The 23,211-nt window shown below is 44.5% G+C and overlaps 2 protein-coding genes across 4 annotated transcripts; both read right to left on the bottom strand.

Moving 5' to 3' along the window:
• Window positions 1-1,487: 1,487 nt before the first annotated feature.
• Window positions 1,488-6,174, bottom strand: LOC120641442 (O-fucosyltransferase 16-like). The gene is made up of 11 exons (XM_039917581.1): window positions 5,616-6,174; window positions 5,416-5,475; window positions 5,230-5,320; window positions 5,015-5,091; window positions 3,840-3,928; window positions 3,586-3,769; window positions 3,310-3,491; window positions 3,131-3,233; window positions 2,707-3,038; window positions 1,959-2,572; window positions 1,488-1,771 (listed from the first exon to the last, which is right to left on the bottom strand). Exons 1-10 carry the CDS (start codon window positions 5,817-5,819, stop codon window positions 2,158-2,160), a joined length of 1,737 nt encoding a protein of 578 aa, XP_039773515.1. The 5' UTR covers window positions 5,820-6,174; the 3' UTR covers window positions 1,488-1,771; window positions 1,959-2,157.
• Window positions 6,175-15,553: 9,379 nt separating this feature from the next.
• Window positions 15,554-19,566, bottom strand: LOC120641444 (protein LAZ1-like). Of its 3 annotated transcripts, none has more exons than XM_039917584.1 (9): window positions 19,370-19,552; window positions 18,652-18,987; window positions 18,477-18,533; window positions 18,263-18,371; window positions 17,362-17,546; window positions 17,191-17,279; window positions 16,695-16,956; window positions 16,314-16,562; window positions 15,554-16,111 (listed from the first exon to the last, which is right to left on the bottom strand). In XM_039917584.1, exons 2-9 carry the CDS (start codon window positions 18,802-18,804, stop codon window positions 15,794-15,796), a joined length of 1,422 nt encoding a protein of 473 aa, XP_039773518.1. In that variant the 5' UTR covers window positions 18,805-18,987; window positions 19,370-19,552; the 3' UTR covers window positions 15,554-15,793. The 3 variants fall into 3 exon arrangements, 2 of the variants coding, with proteins under 2 accessions (XP_039773518.1, XP_039773519.1); XR_005662274.1 differs by having other exon boundaries at window positions 16,041-16,111; window positions 16,314-16,423; window positions 19,370-19,560; XM_039917585.1 differs by having other exon boundaries at window positions 18,652-19,566.
• Window positions 19,567-23,211: the final 3,645 nt, after the last annotated feature.

The following is a 23,211-nucleotide window of genomic DNA, read 5'->3' on the forward strand; positions in this document are numbered from 1 at the left end:
GCACACCACGGTGACTAAATTCGTAGCATGTACTCCAGCTACTACTCGCCGTCACTTGTTGCCCTAAGTTCATGCGCCGTGCAAATGGAAGCTAAAATTTAGAAGTAAAACCACGACCTGTCTCTAAGTCTCTTCGATTCTGAAGCCGGGGAATGGAAATGGAATTACCTCCACCCGCCTTGATCGTCGTCATCCATCCACATCCAGTGGACATCTCCTCCACGCTCGGATGACGGAGAGCCGGGAGCCAACCACACACGCTGGTTGGAAACACGCGTAGCAATCGATGGTTCAGTGCAGATGTAAACGACATCTTAAGCACTTCCGAGTTCTTTTTTTTAACAGAAGATCTTCAGAGTTCAGATAACCAGTAGAGGTTTACCCCTCCTGTTTTATCAAAAAAAAAAAAAAGATCACGCAAACCTTTTTCTTTAGAAGGAAATTGACTCTAAAAGGGGTAAACTTTGAACTTAGCAGCAATGCACTTACAAAATTTTGCCCGAAAATGCAAATACAGAGACTTTTCAGCATGGACAGAGAGTATAACGTCGAAACTCTGAAAATTTACACACGACGTTGCAGACAAATGTTACAGCCATCTGCATTTCCAGTTCCTGATCATCTCATTTCTCTGGCCTGTGGACTGAATGGTGATTCCTCAGCTCAGGATTTTTTTTACCCCAGGTAGTTTTCTATCGAATTTTCCTTGCAGATTGAAGTGGCATGGGCAGCGAGAGCCAAAGCAACGGGGCTTTCGTTTCCAAAAAAAAAAGCAACGGGGTGTGGAGGCTGGCGCAGGAATTACAGAGAAACAATGTGCTGGCTCATTCCGGATCTGGCCCGGCCCAGAAACCTCTGCCTGGGCCGAACACATCATGGCACTGCACACCCAGGAGCAAGAATAATCGTCTAACCGACGACGGTGATGAATCGCCTCGCCTCGCCGCGCACGCTACGTCGCTACGGCTACTGTTGAAACCGGAGGCGCACGAGCGTATCGCGTGCGTCGCGACTCACAAATTCACAGGCACCGACACAACATCGCCAATTCTGCGGTGACGCTGCCGGCGGTTGACGCGGCGGGGACCGGCCGAGCATTCAGCGGCCGATGGGGAAGAAACGCAGGGCCGGCTGGCTGCAGGGTGCCGTCGCTCGCGGGGGCTGCACCGTCCCTGCACTCGTTGTCGTTGTCGATGCGCGCCAATGCCTTCCAGCTAAAAGCCAAAAAAGTGTTTGCTCGAGTATGAAATCCCCCTTTGCACAAAGATATGAGCAGAGTGACCATACAGACCATGCATAATGCTGGCTCGTAACAAAGAACAGCCTGAACTCTGAAGAAACGTTCAGCAAGCTGAAATGCTTGACGGATCAGATCAAGCCAATGGAACACGTCGAGGGAATCATTAAGGGTACCCGCAGTGAGCCTTTTTTTTTGTCTTGTAAAACAACGGTAACCAAACCAAACTAAAACAAAACTGGACCGGCACTCGGTAGAAAATCTCATTTTTCATTCTCATGCTTCAAGTTATATATATAAATTTCGATGGAGGCGCAAAATTGGTAATAAATACTAACCCACAGCAAATTCTAATTATAACACTACACTGTAAAAGCTTAAAGAATGGTCTTTGTAGCATCTATTTACAGTACAAACTATATGAAAGAAAAGCCATGAAGGAAAAACGTCTTCTAGTTTACCACTAATCAGCATTACTAGAGGACCAATCAAACACTGTACAGTTGTTTAGCTCACACTGAGCTGAAGGCTTCTCTGCATTAACACACAAAAGAGCAAGTCAGTACATGATAACAATAATAGCGTTGAATTGAAGATATGATAAAAGTGAACTTATATGATGAGAGTAAAACATGGAAATCCTGCCTAAATTTAATTTTTCAAAGAATCAAGTGAAGTAAAACCAAATGACATTTGCTTGATTCAGGAATTTCGTATTTACCTGCTTTTTCTGCAGGAAGCTCTTCCTGCCCTTTCTTCTTTGCTGGGCCAGCCAAAACTCTTATTCTCTTCTATAAGTCTCCAAGAAATAAACAGGAGAAATGATAACCTATGCAGCAGCTTCTGTAAACACAATAGTTTATCACCAAGCCCTTTGAAAAGAAAAACAAACCTATATAGAAATATCAATTTTTAAGTATCTAGTCTGACATCATGTCCTCCAATTCAGGAATGTCTGATCCACCAACACGAATATCATCTGATTCAGATTCATTAGATGAATCCCTGCCCAATGGTGTATGCTCTCCATAGTCCAAATCCCTCCAGTCGAGGTCATCACTAGAATGGTTCTCCGCAGCTTCTCCAGCACGTTTAATTTGATGAGGCCTGCTCTGCCCAATTTTTCCCTTGGCTTTTGCACAAATGCAATCCATAGGATGCTCATGGAATTCGCCTCTTCCTGGTTTAATCTCATTGGGGTCCCCCATGAATCCCTTTTGGAATGTCAGAACTTTGGATGCAAATGTGTGCCAACTCATACTGGTTCGATTCAGAAATAGTGAGTATAGTTTCTTAGCATTGGGCCTTATGGTCCTCCTGTGCCCAAAGTATCTCCTGAAACCCACAACTTATCGGTCAATCATCATTGCCTTAAGAGTGTAATGAAGACATAAAGCATTTTTACTTTGGCCAATCAATTGACATTGAATATATGTTAGCACAAGACAATAGCAGAAAAGAAATAATACCTTCGACCAGCCAACATTCTGGCCATGTTGCCATTGTTGTTTGTCACAAAAACATCGCTCCTATCACACACAATAAAATCAAGAGCAGCCATGCGAGATGAATATGGTAAGAAAGGTGCCAACTCCTCCTTGCTTGCTAGAGTCTCCTTTGAGTGAAAGTTTGGAAAGAGTGCTTTCAGAGGTGCCAATGTTTCCTCGCCTCCATATACATCTCCTGATGCAACATATAAGTGTACGTCCTTCCCAAATCCCAGTGCCCTAAGCATGAGGCCGACTTCCTCTGGTGTCAGAGGGCACTTACCGTGCCGCCGTTCTCTGTCAGGGTTGCTTGCCTGCACAATATTCTCAATGTGTTACTGCAAAAAAGTTAAAACGATCGTACCTTTAAAAGCATCAATAGGTAAATACCACATTACTATCTTACATGCAGGGTTTTCCACCTCTTACGAATCTCACTGAGTTCTCTTCTCTCAATGTCTCCACCCCCATAATAGCAACCAGAGAAAGCGAGCATGTCAGGCTCAAATCTGTCAGTATGCGGGACAATAAAGTTAGCATGTAATGCGGATATTGGACCAAGAAAAGTAAGATATATAACATCACCTCAGGTGAAGAGCAATGAAGCGTCCACTTTTCTCCTTCATTCTTTGGACAAGCAATTCGCCCCTTCTTAGGATTGGATCTGTGAATTGCAATGCATGATAATTGACTCTACACCTAAGTTTTTGAAGATCAGTCTCAAGCCTATTGGACACTCGGTAGTCAAATTTTGTTAATTGAACAACCTGTGAGTGGAAAGCATATGTCAGAAATAAGCATCTTTAGCGGAAAATGCCAAATATAAGGAAACACGTCGAGTTAAAAAACTGCAATGCTAACATGTTTTTTCAGAAGAGCAGGTAGCACTCTGTTCTCATAGCATTTTGGAGTACACTTCCTAGGGATACGCATCTTATATGGTGAAAGCTTTTTCCCATTCATATCAGGTAATTGTCGTATGACCTTTACATCGTTTGAGAGTGAGTATATGAATGAATCCACATCAAATATCTCTGCAAAGTCACTGAAATGTAGAACTCAAGATTAGGCTAAAGTATTTTGCTGTAACAAAGAGAGAGGGTAATTGCTCTGACCTCGCGTCATTCCAGAAGGATTCTTCATCCAGCTTTGGAATGACAAGTGTTGCATTCAGTATGCGGGCTGCAACAACAGCATCTATGATCTGGAAATCATGTAAGTTGCAGGATTTTTCCCGTCATGTTTGGCAAAATAATCAATCAAAAGATAAATTGACAAATCATCATCACAAAACTAATAATGTTGGAAGAGAAGAATCTCTTTGTTACATTTACTTTATTCTCCAATTATTAAAGACAGAAGCCAGAGTTGAGCTTTGCAAGATACATAGAACACATGTGGTATTGTGGCTAACCTTTTGAAAGCTTTGGAAATAAATAAAAAATATTTAGATTTGTCATCAACAGCACTTCAGTGCAATAATGCCGTATAGGTTATGCTAGCATATAACTAAAAAAGGCAGCAACCAAAGGCTATTTGAGTTTCTGTCGATACCCGATGATAAGTATACTAAAAAAAGAACATAGGTGGTACTAATTAGATTAGATATGGTAAAACAGAACAGAAGTACATCTGCCACCAATACAAGTATTCAGCAAATAGTCGACCACAAGCCACAACAGTCTAAATATGATAGAATGGGCGCTTGTAAAATACAAGTATTAAGCTAGTAAGCATTACTTACACATTTCCTAACAGAGTAGTTGTGCACAGGTGCCAATTGGCAGGACATGAAACTAATACAGAGATGCAGCCACTAAGGGTGTCGAAAAGTAGTTGGAGCATACCAACAAAAGACAGAAATGCACGGACGCAGTGACGTAGGGGGCCAGCAGAACGAGTGGTTGGAGTATATTGCCTAATGCCGATCGTAGGAGTCAAAGAGTAGTTGGAGTAAATGACCAACTGTGTGATACACGCTGGAAGCGTAGAGCTGACGAAAATGGGTTTCGAGCTACAATGATAGCATGTACATTATAATTGTCAGACATAATTGTACATGCTCCTAAACCTCATAATTGTCAGACATAGGCACGGACATTAGACGACCAACGTAAGATTTCAGATAGCCTATGTGTGCACTGGAAACACGAATGAATTCCTTAAATTTCAACCATTAACCACAGCACAATCAGATGTCCGATGATTTTTTGGCTGAAAAATCTGAAATGATCTGATTGTGAATGCTAGCAACTACTAGCACTGTTACTGGCAGTTTGTATCCTCTTACCCCTGTTCGCTGCTGATTCAGTCCGCCGCTCGTCGCGATCATCAGGTAACGGTCCGACTTCGTCACAGACCTGGCATCTATCCAACCATACAGTGGGAAGAAAAAAAAAATGTAAGCTTTCATTGCCACCCAACACACGCGCAGCGTCAATTCGCCCCCAAAGCGAAACGTTTCGTATACGAAAAGGAATCAAACATGTCGCGGAAGACGCGTACCGGCGAACTGCTTGGTCGCGTTGCTGCAGCCGAAGAAGTTGCCCGCCGCCTTCGACTCCCAGAGCTCCTCCCCACGCTTGCTCCCGCCGCTCTGCAAACCAGCACGGATTCGACGAAATCACCCACTCAATTCCCCCCCGAGCAACGAAAAGGATTCGCGAACCGAACACGGAATTCCGCACTCACAGGAACAGTGAAATCCACGGCGCCGATTACACTCCTGGCAACCTCCGCTGGCTTGTTCAACTGCTCGGAGAAACAGAAGGGGGAGGAGAGAGAGAGAGAGAGAGGAACAGGAACCCGCGTTAAGCGAGGAGCAGGACGGAATCGGCGGCCACCAACACAATTTGACCATTCATGAAGTCCCAGAATCGTAGGAAGCGTACCAGGAACGGCGGGTTCAGGCGCCGGACGACACGCGCGCCGCCGCCGCCTTTGCCGCCGTCGCCGAGCGGCGGCGACAGGAAGCAGTGGAACGCGACGACGACGAGCAGCAGCCCCGCCGCAGCGAACGCCGCGGCTGCCGGCGCCACCGCGGGCACCAGCCACGGGCCGTGGTGGTGGTGGTGCCGCCGCCGCCTCGACCCCATGCGCTCCTCCTCCTCCTGCTCTCACGCACGTACGCGTACGGCGCACCCGCACACCGTGCGCGCGCGCTCGCGCCGCCTCTGCTCCCCGGCGCGCCGCGGCTCCTCGAACACTGCGCCTCCCCCTTCTCCGCCGGCCTCCTCCGCGCGCTTCCTACGAAGCGAGCGTGCACCTCGCGTCCGCGGGGAAGGGACGCGAAGCGGCGGCGGATGCTGACGAAGCTTTTCGCCTGGTGCCCGGGTGGCGGGCGGCACTCGGAATGGGAAGCAAGTGAACCAGAACAGCAGGAGGCGGCGATCCAGAGGGGGTGCAACTGACAATACGCGAGGTTTCAGGAGGCGGGGTGCAACAAGAAATGGCCCCAGCAGGTAAACCGAAAGAAAAAAATAGCGAGAAATACCAGGGGAATCCCCTCACCCTAGCAACCGTTTTTTAATTTTTTTAAATTCCCGGCGCCCGTTCGTTTTTGCTGGGTAACAAGTGGGGATTAGCGCGCAATTATTAGTACTATTTTATTATTTCTTTTTTGTTTCCTCGTGCGTGGATCGACCTGGCATGTCCTGTGGGTGTCTCTCGCAAGCGAGGGGGTGAGTTGGTGGCTAGTGAGCCGCATGATGGTGTCCGGTAGTGGCTGATCAGTCACGTTAGGGAAAAGTTTCTGTTAAGGCGATGGTGGTGGGGTAACTAGCAATTAGTATGCGGATTTTTACCGTTGCAGAGACTGTAATCACCAGCCATGAAAGTTTATTACGACCGCGTTTAATGTGCCGGCTATTTTTTCGTGCTTAATGCTGATTTACTACATCATGATGGTGGTGATGCTTAATGCTGATTTTTTGCAGAGGTGGCACGTTTTCGTCCTTGTGATTTCCTCCGGTATCTTTTCGAGGTACTTAACACGTACTTTCCTCGTTCATTTTTTCATTTTCAGTAATACCTAGTAGTAGTAGTAGGATCCAAGAAGATCTTGAGTGGTGTTTTTCTTTCCCATCGCATTCTCTCAGCATACATCGTCATTTGCTACAAATCAATGTCATCAATTAAAACACCGCTGAAATACAAATCTTTTCACATCACCGTTACACGTTAAGCATGTATGACTATACAATTTGACTAACCGACGATCAAAACACAGGAATTTTTGACTCTTTAAAAGTCCAAAACGTCTACCGGAGGGAGGGAGCAATATTTCTCCTGTGTCGAAAGGTGTCCAAGGCGTTCGAGTGTTTTTTTTTACGCTGTGTACCATCCGGAAGAAGCGTTGCAAGTGCACTGCTCTGGTAATGCCGGACGTGCTCAGCGTCAATCACGTCACGTCTCATCAAAACACACGGATGGGATAGCCGAGCAGATTTGGAGCGTGCCATTGGCCGGCCCAGAGAAAAACGTACGCAGGAACAGTCCATGTGACGCTGGGTGCGCGTACTTGATCCGGTCCGATCCGATCCCACAGGTGACCGATCGGTGTCGTGCCCGATTTCGATCACCTTTCCGTGTGCCGCACAAAAGGTGCGTGTGCCCAAAAGGCAAAAGAGACTGAGTTGGAGCTGAGCTTCATGTGGATCGATTCGTGGAACACACAGGAGGAAATTTTATAGTGCTCCTACGTGACAGTGCCATCATTGGCTACAAAAGTTTGACATGGTTGTGTTTAGATCCGTAAAATGGTGGTAAAAAAAGTCACATCGGACACCGTAGCACACTATAGCACTTTTCGTTTGTTTATGGTAATTGTTGTCCTATCATGACCTAACTAGGCTTAAAAGATTCGTCTCGTCGTGTACATCAAAACTATGCAAATAGTTTTTTTATTTATCTATATTTAATGCTCCATGCATGAGATAAAAGATTTGATGTGATAGGTGAATAGTGAAGTTTGGAGAGAGAAATTTTGGAACCAAACACAGCCACAGTAGCAGGTATCTTGGGTGAAAAATTGAACGAGAAGCTGTTGGGATTCGCACGCAAAGATCGCACACATGAGTACATGACACATGGATGCTGCTTCTGTTCGTGCCAGGTTGCAATATAAAAACAGCAGCGGTCAAAAAGCGCAGCCCCAAGCAGCTCTGTCCCCTGCAGCGTTTCAGATAACTCCTATGTGCTCAGCATGTACTAATCTCAAGACACAACAAATAAAACTTTTCTGCCATTTGTACTGTCTGTAGTTTCTGAAGGAAAAGCCAGATATTTTTATTTTTTAGTTGCGTCATGAGTTCAATTATGCATGCTCCCTTTCACTGTTTGAGAATAAGCTCAGCTGGAGGGAAGATGACATGACTGGTATGCTAGCTTACCAGATGTGCATGTGAGGGTGAGGGGCAAGGATGGATGGATGATGGTGTGGTCATGTGGTGGGTGGCTTACACGTACACAGAAAAGGTCTGGTGCACAAGTGGAGCCTAGGCTGGGGCGAGAGGGAGACCTCTAACAAACAGTGCACACAAAAGGGCAGCAAATGATGCGCTGGGGGAGCTGGGTTAGAAGAGAAGTCACCATCAATCATCAGCCGAGTTTCAACCACTGGCCCCCGCCGGCCCAGTCATCAGCTCAGCTCGTGAGGGTTTTGTCTCCATAATCGGCATGCCGAAAAATCTGTTTGCTCTTGTGATGGTTGCGACTTAATTTTACTGTTTGTCTAAGTGGCTGTTTAGCCTGTTTACATGCCATATAGCCAGTAGTGTATGTTTAATCAGCCGTTTATCCTGTTTAACCGGTTTAAATATCGGGATCAAATCTTAGTCTTCCTTGTGTAAATAAAATCCTAACATGGGCCTTATTTAGATGCACCGAATAAAGTTTTCAAAATGGAATCTTTGCACATTTGAAATATTAAACATAGACTAATCACAAAATTAATTATAATTTTTTTATAAACCACGAGATAAATTTATTAAGATTAATTAATCCATCATTAGCACATATTTACTGTAGCTTTACTGTATCAATTCATTGTCTAATCATGATCTAATTAGATTTATTAGTTTTGTCTCGTAATTTACAAGCAAACGATGCAATTAGTTTTTATTTTATTTTATCTAGATTCAATACTCCATGCATGTGCCGCAAAATAGTTTTCGATTTTTGAATTTTTGAATTTTGCATCTAAACAAGGTCATGGTTCGCCGAATGGCTTGTGACCAGAATGAGTCTTTCTTTGCACAGTTCTCTTGTGTATTCGTGAAAAAAAAACTTAGCCAGACGAGTGACTCCGTGTATATATGTAGACCTGGGCAAACGTCGGGTCGGGTCGGGTTCGGGTCGGGTCAAGGTCGGGTCACGGGTCGCATAGGACGGCCCGCGCCCGACCCGTACCTATCACCGGGTCGGGTCGGGTTGGCCCGTGCACCCTGCGCGGGCGTGTCAGGTCGGGTTTTTTTTCGGGTTGGGTCGGGTTTTTTTGGCCTTTGGGTCGGGTTTTTTTCGGGTTGGGTCGGGTTTTGGGTCAAAAATCACGGCCCGTGCCCGGCCCGTTGATTGTTGCGGGTCAAAAAATACGGCCCGCGCCCACCCGCCACGTAGCTCGGGTCGGGTCGGTTCGGGTTTTTTTCGGGCGGGTTGGGTCGGGTGACCCATGCCCAGGTCTATATATATGACTTGAGACGAATTAAGTTATTGTTTATAGACCAACGTAAGAATTGAGCTACATTGATAAAGCATACAATTAAACTAGACTATTTTGAGTGACAGTGTTATCCAGTGCAATGGAAAACCTGTCCTGTCAATGACTTTAAAGCTTTGAAAGATCCTTTTCTGATTTGCCTTTTCTTCTTCTAGATCAATGAAGCATCATGGAAGTTTTGGGCATGAATTATTGATCCCAAAAAAAACCTTTTTTTTCCTTCTTTTCAGACAGCCGGCAGATATTCATCTGGAACACAACGGTGCTCTATAATGCCGTCGCTGTCCATGGTAAGAGGCACCGTGCCTAAGAGGAATTTCAGCTTAATTCTACACCATCCAATTCAGCTTATTAGCATGTTCTTCCACAACCAAGACGACAAAGACAAAGCCAAAATTCTGCCGGAAATAAAGAGCAATGGTGAAATGCCAAGTGCAAGTGAACCATTGAAAGAAAGGGAAGAAATAGGCTGAAGATACGTCCATTGCCCCTATTTTTTTCCTGGCCTTTTCCATGTGAGGAGAAAGTGAGATGCTAACAACTACTCCTACCCGAGAAGTGATGGCAACTTGGCTGAATGGCAGTGGCCCAGCGCCCACGTAACGAGAGATAGTACTACAGTGCCCGCAAAAAGAAAAAAAACGAAGAAAAAAAAAGGAGGTAGAACATGATTGTTCTCCATGACTGTTTGCACCAAGCACTTGGACGTGGTGTCTCGAGCTTATAAATACGGACCAGTTTCGGGGCGGCCGGGGCTTTATTCAAAAACAGCAAGCGTGTGACACGGCCAAAACTCTCTGCAGTTTGTGAAGCAAAACAAAGATGAATAGTATCGGCGACAACATTTCCTGAACTAGTTGAGTGCTCGACCAAACTTGACATTAAGTACATTTTGCTGTAATTTTCTACCGCATCGTGGGACATATAAGGGCGCGTTTAGTTCCCAAAAATTTTCACCCAAAAATTTTCACCTCCCCTTTAAACACATGTATGAAGCACTAAATGTAATTAAATAACAAAACTAATTACACAGTTTGGATGTACATGACGAGACGAATCTTTTAAGCCTAATTAGTGTATGATTAGCCATAAGTGCTACAGTAACCAACATGTGCTAATGATGCGGTCAAAGGCCTCAAAATATTCGTCTCGCGGTTTCCAAGTGAGTTCTGAAATTAGTTTTTTAATTAGTGTCCGAAAAATCCTCCCGACATCTGGTCAAAGGGATGATGTGACAACCAAAAATTTTTGGTTTTGCAACTAAACGCGCCCTAATTTGCAAAGCTTCCGTGATTGGCGACGGGGAGTGCCGAGGCCCGTGACCACTGAGTCATTTTTTTAAGGAAAAAGTCTAATTTTGACCATCCAACTATTGTCCGAGTTTGATTTTGACCATGCAACTTTAAAACCGTGTATCTTTGACCATCAAACTATCAAAACCGTTCGTATTTGCCCATCCGGTGGTTTTGCTGAGTGGTTTTGGTGACGTGGCTGATACATGGCAGTGGAGCCCACATGTCAGCCCATTTTTCTCTCCTCTCTCATCTCTCTGTTTCTTCTCTCCCTCCTTTCTCTCTCTCTTCGAGCCCCCTGCTCACGGCTCTCGGCAACGCGGCACGGCGGGTGGAGCCCAACTCCTCCCCGGCGGCTGCCCATGGCGGCGAGTGGGAGGGCGGGCCCCGAGCCCTCCCCAGCGGACCTGGGCCACGCTCCTGACGCGAATACTCCCGGCAGCGCGGCAGGCAGAGGACCCCCGCGGCGGCTGGGGCAGGCGGGGAGCGCGGGGCTGGCCCGTGGCCAAGGCAGCCTGGCGGGGTTGGCGCACGCGGCGGCATGGCGCGGCTTGTGCAGGGGTGGTCTGGGACGGTGCGACAGGGGCGGCGGCCGGCCGGAGCCATGTTCCAGCAGTGGCAGCGAGGGGAGGGGTGGGGAAAGAGGTTGGGGAGGTCAAGAAGGATGCGGCGAAGCTCACCGCGTGCTCAGTTCATGCGGAGGAAGGCCGGAAGATGGAGGTCGACACGCGGGACGGAGCTTCGAGCGGCCAACAATGGTGGACGGCGGTGGGGAGCCGATTCCGGCCAAGGATGAGGTCGGCCGGGCCCGTGGATGTTTGGCGGAGGTGGAGGACTTGGTGGGGTGGGGTGGCTCTTGGCAGGTGGAATCGAAGCGGGAGCGGCGGAGAAGGCCGGCACGGCGCCAGCGGTTCGTTCTGCTCCGCCCGAGCTGAAGGAAGAAGAAGAGAGGGGGTTTGGGATTGGAATGGGGCGTTGGGACAAAGAGGATAAGGTCGCGCTCGCTGTGGGCGAGGATCGCTGGAGCAGCCGACGGTGAGTAGGCGGTGCGGTGCTCCAAGGGGGGGGCGCGGTGCTCCGACGACCGGGAGAGAGGAGAGAGATGGGAAGAAAGAGAGAATTAGGAGAGAGAGAAAAAAGCTGACATGTGGGTCCCATCGCCATGTGTCAGCCACGTCACCAAAACCACCCAGCAAAACCAACGGATGGCCAAATGTGAACGGTTTTGATAGTTCGATGGTCAAGGATACCCGGTTTTGGAGTTGCATGGTCAAAATCAAACTCGGACAATACTTGGATGGCCAAAAATGGATTTTTCCCTTTTTTTTAATGGCATGAGGATGAGGGGATATTTGGGGAGCAGCGCGGTTAGTTATACAAAGCCATTTCTGTGTACGTCCACGTCACTTACAAAACTACAAACTCAAATAAAATAAATACATAATGCATGTGCCAAGCAGCAAAGCCATATGTCAAGTTTTTCTGGGTCATAGAAAAGTAGTAGCAATGCTACCCCCCACCCCCACAAAAAAAATCACCCCCCCCCCCCCACCCCCACAAAAAAAAAAAATCAAACGATTGTTTTCTCCCCACTATGCCGAATGCGCCCGGCAACTGCACTGCAGAGGAACCGGTTCCAGCACAGGCACACAGCAAGCAGCCGAGCAGCAGCGCAGGCTGCCCCTCTAGTCTGAGCTGAAATCCACCGACCATGGCCGTGTCTGTCAGGCATCCGGCGGTTACGTGCAACTGGGACAAAAGTGGCAGCAGGCACCACCGCACCAGGCAGTACACACGCTGCAGCGTGCAGCCAGCACCGACGCCCAACGGACTCCCATGCAAGTTTGCGACGACCTGAGATGCGCGCGTATGCTGCTGCTGATCTCCCCAAATGGGATTCCGATCCGCCATTGTTCAAGAGCTTCGTGTAGGAGTGGTAATGGACATGACCCTAATTACTTCTTTACAGTCCAACAAAACTTTTTAATTATTTAATTTCAAATTATATAAAATTAGAGCCTGATCTTTTCAGAACCCAAAATCTTAAGCCTTTTAAAACCTCTGCCTCGGTCCCATGGCGATTCCGTAGCAGACACCTCGACTAAGCTTCTCACTACAGTAGTTCTCTTCTCTGGCTCGCTTCTTGCACGTCTCCCCAGGACGAACCCGCAACGCAGGAGCGGCGGACGCCATGTGCGCCCGTGTCCATGGAGCAGGCTGCCGTCAAGCTCCATCATCCCGCTGCCACCTTGCGAATTACTGAGCATTATCACCACCGCTCACCGATCTGATCTCTATCCCTTAAAAAATTTCATAGCAGAGCAGGGGCCTAATTAAGCCGCTGCAGTAATCCTAACCAATAGCATGCTAGAAAGTACTAGTAGTAGTAAACAAAGGGGAGAAAGCGGCGTGGATGTGTTTAACAACTATACAAAAGAAGGATGGGGATCGGATGCTTTAGGTAGCTACCAGCCCTGCATGGCTGCATCTTTCCATTAGAACGAACGTGACGGCCGCCTCCGCTCATTTATTTGCCCTTTTTCTTTTCTTTCATCGTGCCTGTCGCAGCTTTCGTTCACCGCCGGCGGTAGTGTGGCCCAGGCCGGAGCTGCCTACCAAGTACCAACTCCATTAGAATTAGACTGTCGACCACAGAAACGAAAGCAAGGACATGATCCGGCCGGCGGATCAGATCAGGTTCAGGCCCATAAATGATTGAACCGACTCCGATCGACTGAAAGCAAGCTACTGCTGCTATCATGTGGAGCAGTAGTAAGTTGGATCGAGTAGACGAGAAGCGTCCAGGGCGTCGCGATCAAGCGCTGATCCTAGCCCTGATCTGGGTTTGGCGGCAATTAGAAAGCGGCTCCAATAATTCAGTACGTCCTCCACGGAGGAGCAGGAGCGAACTCCTCCACTTAGGTTTTGTTTAGTTGCACCTTGTAAACTTTTTGAAAGAGAATCTTTATACATTTGAAGTATTAAACATAGACTAATTATAAAATTAATTATAGAACTCGTCTGTAAATTACAAGACAAATTTATTAAGACTAATTAATCTATCACTAACACATGTTTATTGTAGTATTACTGTAGCACTTTAGTATCTAATCATGACCTAATTAAGCTCATTAGATTCGTCTCGTAATTTACAAGCAAACTATACAATTAGTTTTTATTTCGTCTAGATTTAGTGCTCCATGCATGTGCTAGTTTCAAAATTTTGAATTTTGAACTTTGCATGTAAACAAGGCCTTACACTGACGCTTGGGCAAGCGCGCACAGGTGTCCGGTACGGTGCGCCGTCTTCGTTCGCTGCTTCACCCCCCTGCTGGACAATCTGCCATTGGCCCTAGATCGATCGAGCTCGATCGAGCCTGCAGACGATTCGAGACTCTAGAGAGAGGTGATACGCTGGAAGCACATGAGGGGTTCAGACTTCAGAGGCCAGAGGGCGACTGGCTATAGTTTACGGCGGAGACTAGGAGCACATGGCGCAGCCGCGTGGGGGCCACGTTCGTAGGATCCACGGTTGTTGCTGGGTGAGAACTGAGGAGGACTAGTCTGGAAGAGTGCGCCGGGCGCGGCTCATTACCGGCCCGCCGGTCACTTTTGTGACGTGTCCCTTTGCTTGGAATGGCGCCAACAAACCGCCGGCCGGCCGCCCTTTTATGATTGTGTTGGTGCGGATCACGTACGTAGTCAAGCACGATGCGTGGACAAACAGATGGCAAGTGCAGAAGAAATCAGAGATCAGATCTTGGGTGGTGGTCATTCCGGTACTTGTTGCTACTTGCTAGTGCTTGGAGCTAGCTAGTCCTGCGCGAATTGTACCGGGCCACTCCCTTTGGGTGAAATTATCTTTACTTTTAGTTTGATGCTATCAGTGTCCAACACAAGTTACACAAAGGCTATCTGGTGTAGTGTACTGTATTAACATAAAAAAAAACTGAGTACTTTGAGGTCGAAGCTGCAGCGTGCAGCATAGCAGATACTAGGACCATTAGGAGCTGCAAACTGAATTGGCCTGCAAAACTGAATTGCTTTGCTGGTCTGCGTACTGCTGCCTGGAGTAAACTACTTGGGATGATTCCCCGGAGTGGAATCAGCAGTGGCTCGTCCCTACCCCGGTTAACGACAGCCTCAGCTGACCCTGGGACAGCGGAGACACCAGTGGAGCGTGGACCAACGTACGGGTGGGCCCGGTGCCGCACGCGCAGGAGGCATGGGCCCGTGTGTCAGGGAGCGAGATGTGGCGAGCAGCCAGCCGATTGGAGCACGGGGTCCCCTCCGACCCTCCCTCATCGTGGTTGGAGGAGCAGATATGTGTCCATGCCAAGTTCATCTGAAACAGTATGAGATACCAATTGTTTCTAGGATCTATTTGAGAGGTTGGTTCGATGAAGTTCACCTTTCCTCTGCACGAATCCAAATTCAAGCTGCATACAACAAAACGTCACGACTGCGAACTTATGTGTAAAATTCTTCCCTATTGTACGTACGGTTGGTGACAAACAAATAGTATTTAGGCCTTATCGGCCCATGCGAAGCAGTCAGACAGTCCCACTACAGGCTACTACTTCCTTGTTATCTTTTCTTTTACAACCACCAATTCACTGCACACGCATATCAAGGAAAGAAACCGCAGTATAAGCGTTTCATTCACTGTTATTCTGGTGTTCAAGATAGTATGCAATTTTGGCACTTTTCTTATGCAGTGTATCATTGAATGGACTGTAAATACTCCATGTCACAACAGAACACGATATGAATCAGTTAAAGTGGAGGCAATCAGCCAATCACAAAAGAAGAGGCGCTTCCATCTCTAAAGAAAGAAAAAGTTCCTTCTCAATTTTTGCGATAACAAGTGTCAATGTGATTTCCTCAAAAAACAAGTATCAATGTGACTTGGACAGAATTTAAAAAGAAAAGTTAGTAACCTATGCACAGAGGCTATCTATCAGCTATCTACACTTGCCTGCAAGTTTACCCGCAAACATATCAATGTCTTTTTTTCCCACGTCATATGGGTTGGATTTACCAATCCTGCACAGTAGAATCGTTAGTTCTTTACAGCCCAGCGGTGACCCCTGATCTCATAACCATCAGATGACTGATCACCACCTCCCCAGCTGTCCATAGCACCAGCTGAGCCCACAACTTTGTGATGTTTTTTCACCTTCGTGACGCCACTGTCACTTGCACTCCCGCTTAATAGTGGATCATCAATCCCACGAATTGGTCTCTTTGGTGTTGCTGCACTCACCGAGTTGTCGTCCTGGGTTTTCTTACGCTTGTCCTTCTTTTTCATCAATTTATCAAAGCGCTTTTCCACTGGCTTTACTGCTTGGTCAACAGTGAACTTGAAATCCTTGATCACCTAAGGTAAAGCGGGGAGGAAAAGCATGATGATAATGCTAACAAACATATGCTGCTAACCATCTAACCCATGAAGTATATAGTAGAATATATTGACTGTGTATAGATTTGTTCTGCTGGTTCAAAAAACTTAGAGCCCAACCTAACATATAAATTGAAAAATTGTCGGCAGTGCTCAGAAAGAAAGAATACGGAGAACTTACATATTCTCCACTGCCAACAACAAAGTCCCGAACACTTTCTTTTATGTTTGTCACGCTTCTCTCATCAGGTTCCAACTGTGGAAACTTCATTTTGGTAGGTCGGTTGCTTTCTGTAATTTCAAAAGGGTCCACAGGATCAGAGGATGCACAATCCCCAAGTACAGAAATGTTTCCAGGTGGCTGATTAGCTAAGAGTGCATATGGCTCGGCTGGGAACACATAGAGGTGAACAGCTGAAGCAATGCCCATCTGTCCAGGAGGAAGGTATCACGCTATCAGATATGAGATATCTAGAACAACCAGCCACAGAAACATGGAAGGAATAGATTCTTTCAAGCTAAAGCTAAGATAGATAAAAAAACAGCCTAGAAGGATAAATACCTCTATGCAAATAATGAAGTTTTGAATGCTTGATTTTAACTCCAAGCTCTGGGCTAAAGGACTTCTAAGAAGGCCCAAAGCATACAATATTGCAATCACCACACCTTGCCACCAAGTCAAGAATACTATAGATTTGAAAGAAAGAAACTTAGCGAGAGGCTTTATAGGTGCCAATTCATCCTTTGTAGCAGTGTACCATGCCACTAGACAGTACAGGGCCCAATATTGACTAAAGTTGAGAACTGCAGCAAAGTAAGGGTACCTGCATCACAGAGAAGAAAAGAACTGATTTTAGCTATCTCAGCATTGGTTTATTCAGCACAAGGAAAATGGGTAAATAAGACATGAACATATTTTTTCAATGAATGGATGGGTGACATGTATCATGAAGATGGCACAGCGATTCCATTCTACTAACATAGCTCGTGTGTAAACAAAACTCACTCCCATGTCCAAATTTAGGGACAAAGAGGTAGAAAAGAAAGGACTATCTTACCCACATCGTAAATTGAATTCTCCATCACAATACACACCAAAAGGTTCTAGAAGAAGAGATAAGGTAGCTGTGAGGGTCTTTATGATCATCTGCAGGTGTAAAAGAACGTAACTTTGTTTTACTGTTAACTTTTCAGATTCAAGAATTTGCAAGAAGAGCTAGTGGAAATACATATTGGAAGATTCCAAATTTGATAATCAGGTAGAATCGCGTCCCCAATCTCCATGGTTTCAATATAAAATTTATAGGAAAATGATGGTGTATGATTCCCTTCTCAGAGGCATGATGTAGTAGAGGTTGCCCAGAACCTGAGCCACCCTCCCTCTTCAAAAAAGCTATTGTTTTATCTTCCCCACCTACATTTGATCAGCCATAATACACACACCCAAATTAAAAGAAAAAAAAAATATCTGAAAGCAGCACCAAACAATATACATCATGAAATGTATCAGAATTCAGAAAGATAGCATGTAAGGGCTTGTTTGTTTTATCTGCATATTGTAGGCTGCAGGTTTTTAAATTGGCAAGATGGGCCTCGATCGTTCCTTTATATTACGATCTAGCTTGTGAATGAAAAATCCATCATCCTCAAATTATGATAACTGCCTTCTAGCCGCAGCCGGAGCTACTTCTAACCCAGAATCCAAAGGAGTCGAGCTTTTCGTACTACCATCGCCCGGGCATCTGTTAATCTCGTAATGACGTTCCAAAAGAAATCAAGGTTACCAGGTCACAGCTCAGATTCTTCTTCCCTTACAGAACAATCTGGGGGCTATATTGTCGTAATCTGGAATTGAAATTCTATGTATTTGTAGAGTTTCGGATTGTGCAATCACAATCTTGCAAGCAGAGACAATCAGACCTTGAAATTACCAAGTGAAACGATATAAATATACTGCCTGCAACTGGACATTCTATCTACAAGCTCTAAGAAAATATGTTTGTACTCTGAATCAGTGGCTCCATTCTGTTAATGCAAATGTAGTAAAGACGATTGGTGCAAGAAATTGGGGTTGTCACAATGTCTAAGGCATGTATTCTCAAGAAAGCAATGTCTATGTGCATAACTTACCTAAACATGCAGTTATATATCTTCCAAAGCAGTACATTGCAAATGCTTCATAACCATCACGCAGGATGCCACAGTAAACACTTGTATTTGGATTTATCAAAGAAATATACTATCCCAAAAAGAAGATCATTACAAATTGTGCTGGAGTGATGCAGCACATAATTATTTTAAAATTAATAATGCAGCACATATATAAAACGTTTAGAGCCCTTACCGACTCAATTGCATAGCAAGGGACCATGAGGATAACACCCAGTACAAATTTTTGTTCCTGTCCAAGTAGAACAGAATCCAAAACAGTAAACAATATGCTTTTATTATGATGATAAACAAGATCATATAAGAAAATGATGATATTGAGAGCAAAAGCAAAAGCAGAAACTAAAAACCTCTGGATTGTTATAGGCCGAGAGATGCTCAAATATCAGGTACGTGGAGAGCGAAAGTGCAAGCAGCATGAAGAGCCCGGCAACTAGAGTAGCCCATGTGGGCGCAGAATATTGAGCCATCACGGCCACTAGGTGCCCGAAATTGACCCTCATGGTGGCAAACAAAACTTCATCGGACCCCTATGCTTTCAAAGTCCTTCAGCGTCATCCAGCATCACCTTCCTTCGACTAGCAGGCATCAAACAGAAACGAAGGCAACAATGCTGACCGAAAGCTGACACTCGAATCCAATTCAACGAGATCAAACTTTCAGGATCCACATATCGAGTCTATTATCTGCAATGAGGTCAAAAGTGAAATCCTGAACCTGTGAAATTTATACCCCACGGAATGATCATTTATCCATTAAGCATAAATAATTCAAACTCGTAAGATCTAACTAGTCCAGCAGAGATCATATTAGGAGCTAAATACAGCCGCGTTCCGACCTCCTGCACGACCAACCCCACCAGACGCGAGCAAAAACCTAGAAAACGGAAGGGGGCTGCAACCGACCAAAATTAAGCACGAAACCGCATCAGATCGCTCAACCCCCTCCTCCGATAAGCACCAAAAGGGGTGGACGGGAGGCCACTCGGCCCGCGCAGCTACGGGACGAGCAAGAGAACATCGCGTCGGCATGAATCTGGAGGAAACAGGAGAGGAGCGTGAAGGAAACCTGAGCCGACGCGACTCGCGCGAGTGGGTCGGGGAGGCTGCTGCCGCGTGCGTGCCGATTCCGCGGCCGGATCGAGGCGATTCGGGCGTCGCGGCGCGTGATTTCCCGCGAGGCGCAGGAGGGGGGGACAAATCGCGGGTGCGGATCGTGACGGCGTCGCCGCCCGTGGCTCCTCTTCCCCTGTCCAGTGGACCGCCGGTTTTCGAAAAGGCGCCGAGGTGACGCCAAATAGGCTCGCGCTGGCGTGGCGTGGGCCGCAGAAGTACGGCGGGCCGAGCTGACACTGGACTGCTAGATGGGCCGTAAACCACATTAATAAAGCTGCACCTGTTTTTTTATTTAGAATAATAAGCTGCAGCTGTTTTTTTTTTGAGCGAAATAAGCTGCAGCTGTTATGCTGTTAACTAGCGGGTGGCCCGCGCAATAGCTAGTTTTTTCATGGTAATACTTGAGTTCTGTTGTATTTGAAATTAAAATTATTCGAGTGATTTTGTTTTGCTGATTCGTTGTCATTATTTTGTCTAAATAGCTAAGTACTTGACAAAAGGGAATGCACAAATGTAGTTCTTTGTGTTCATTGAGAGTAATATAGGATTTTGTTTTGCAATGTGAATTTCTGTTAGTAAGTTAGTGACAAATTATTATTATGTTTTAAAAAATATGAGTGAGTTAATAGGTTTTTATGTAGTCCAGTGTCCAGAGAAGACGACTAATGTAGCATAGAATCACTTAGCCAAGGTACTTAAATTGAGCTAGTTATTTCACTTTTCTGTTCAATCTTATATTGGCGGATGCATTCATTAGCGAGTTGACCAAGGTGCATCCTGGCAGAGTGGTATTGCATCTTCACTTTTTTCCATATATATATATATATATATATATATATATATATATATATATATATATATATATATATATATATATATATATATATATATATATATATATATATAGGTGGTATGGTGTCGAGAGGTCGATTTTGTTCAATTTTCTCCACTCTTCCACTCCGCTAACTCTATTGGCTACCTTTTTCAAATGTAGTTTTCATCTTCATCTACTACTTTCCGTAGGCTGTTTTCCCTTACCAGTTCTTACTACTTTCTCTTTTTCTGATGGCTGTTTTAAAATCATCGTCTTCTCTAACAGCATCATTGGTACAAATTTCTGGTCTTGCAAATACTTCAAATTTATGTTACTGATTAGCGCAAACAGTGGTAACATTCCTACAAACCTCTCTTCTATTGCGCGTGCCTCTTGCTTTTTCCCATATTGTACTCAATACATACTCCTCTTTTAATTCAGTTATTAGGAGGTCCAATATGAGTCATTTGTGGAGGTCTTTCTCTTCTTTATACATATCCCGCTAATTTTTAAGCTTTTTTTTACTAAAATCTTAGGTATTTATTGATATTTATTTGACACGCACCCTTATTTGGAGTCAAAACTATATGAAAATTTTACCGCTAATTTTGTTCATTATATAATTTGAATCAATTTGAAAATGTTAATTAGGCTAGTACGATGGTTTCTTTTAGCAAAAGATCTCCTTTTTGTTTTTACACCTAATTAAATTTGCTTTATCCTACTCATAAGATTCGATAACCTCATGCCTGTGCGATTCGTGATTCTCACCCTCACCATATGGTCGTTGTAATTTTTTCTTAGAGGGGAAGTAAAAATAATGTTTCACATCATGTTAAATAGTTTGTTTTCTTTATGTTTTGGTATGCTAGTCCTCTTGTTCCTGGTATTTCCTTAATCTTATTTATAATTTATAGACATGCTTGAATGGACTAGAACTAAAGTTTAGATGTGGCTAAAGTTTAGATGTTTAAACTTTAACTGGCTAAAATTAGCATTATCCTGCTTAGATATCGGGGCTAAACTTTAGATGTATTGCGTGGTAAAATCACTTATCCTTGTGCCATGCGTGCAGAAACGTTTAGAGGAGAATATTTTGGTATCTATATATCTTATATAAGTGCAACCCACTAAGAGTCATTAATAGCTATTTCTCTCACTTGTGGTGAAGCCACATCATCATTTTATTTCAACCATTGGATCTGAATGAAAGTTCATATCTTGGCCTTCCGCAACCCACTAAGATTTCTTACCTTTTTACTTGGTTTTATATTGCCATATGAACAATTTTTATGACAGAATAATGTAAGTGCTGATATCCCTCATGCATTTTTGTCACACCCATTCCTAACATCCTATTATAGTACAGTAATACAGATCACGATGGTGGAGAATCCATAACCAATTCAAAATATCTACATTGGTCCAATGAAACATATGTACTAATAAAATTATTAAACAAAATATATTCTTTCTGATTATCAACATTTCACACAATTGCGTTGCTCACACTTAATTTTAAAAAAAAAATTCCAGAAACTTCAGTTATCCAAGAGAGTCAATACAAAGTCCAATCTCTTGCTTCACAAAATGATGCGGATATTTCCATTTCCTCCCGGAATAAAATTTACGCATCCTTATCATAACTATTATGGTTCCTCTTTTTATCAGTTTATGCAAATAGAACTTCTTATATGTACATCGACTTCCATATTTAAGCATTTCTTATATACAAACATGCCATATATCTGCAATGCTAAAATTTGTTGCAACTTCATAACTCTATCTTTTCAACACACTCAACTTCAACATTTTTGCCCTGAAATCCCGCAGCAACGCGCGGGGTATTCAACTAGTTTTACTATTAGCTACCGAATTTAACCCTCATTTGCTGGGTTTAGAGGGCTAATGGACTACCCCATGTTAACCCCTCTTATTTTTTTTTACGAAAGAGAGAGCTTTATTAAGGATTAACAAAACTGTTTACATCCTGTGCAACGGTTTGCTCAACACACACCGGAGCTCGCTCTCTCCAAACAACACTATGATGAAGACACTTGGCCATCTGCACTAACTCATGGGCGATGCGATTCTGCTCTCTAATATTTACATGACAAAAAGTTACTTTCGGTAGCTTACCAGCTTCCTCCAGCGCAGCGAGAATATTGAACGTAGAGAACGATCTCTAGGTATCTGGACAGGCTAGGTACTTGATCGCATTCGTGAACTTTTTTTTTTTTGCAAAGGCTGGAGGTTATATTATATCAAACGTGAGTAGTATAGACCTCACAGAACACCCGAGCACTCGTGAACTTTATGATGTAAAGGTCTAGCTAAAGGCATAAAATAATTAATCTTAATCCTTGACAATTCTATTAACTATTTCCATTGTATAAAATAGAGTTTTACTTCTATACTATTATTATATATAACAAATCAATATATTGGATGATTATTTGAGTTAGTCTAGACCGTTAGATCTTCATAAAATTCAATGGTGGAAATTTTTCTCTTTTTTAGATTAACGTGAGAATTTTTAGACCCTATCGGCAAACGTAGTGACTTTTTTAACACTATTGTATTAAGATAAAGATAGATAGATAGATGTTAGCTGATAAATTGGTCATCTACTCTTCAATTACCTGCTACTAATAAAAATCCAACGTGTTTAGTAGTTCGCAGCAGCAGCCATGCATATGCATTTGTAGCACATCGATCACGTACGTATGATCTCGGAGCACTCGTTGTTAGGGACTCCAATGATGAAAATTCTTCAGGAAACCTGAGGTTCATATGCTTGTTGAAAGAAAAACAATGAAACAGCTAGACATGGAAGATGCAGATGCATGCTAGCTAGCTAGAGAGGTTCTTCAATTCAGTGGCTCCAGAATTCAGAAAGTATATATTAATTAACTCTATTAATTAAGCGAGCAGTTGGCATCGATCGATCTCGTTTTGGCTTCACACGTTGCATTGCTGCG

Source organism: Panicum virgatum, chromosome 7K (genome assembly GCF_016808335.1).
Source record: "Panicum virgatum strain AP13 chromosome 7K, P.virgatum_v5, whole genome shotgun sequence".
Lineage (NCBI taxonomy): Eukaryota > Viridiplantae > Streptophyta > Magnoliopsida > Poales > Poaceae > Panicum > Panicum virgatum.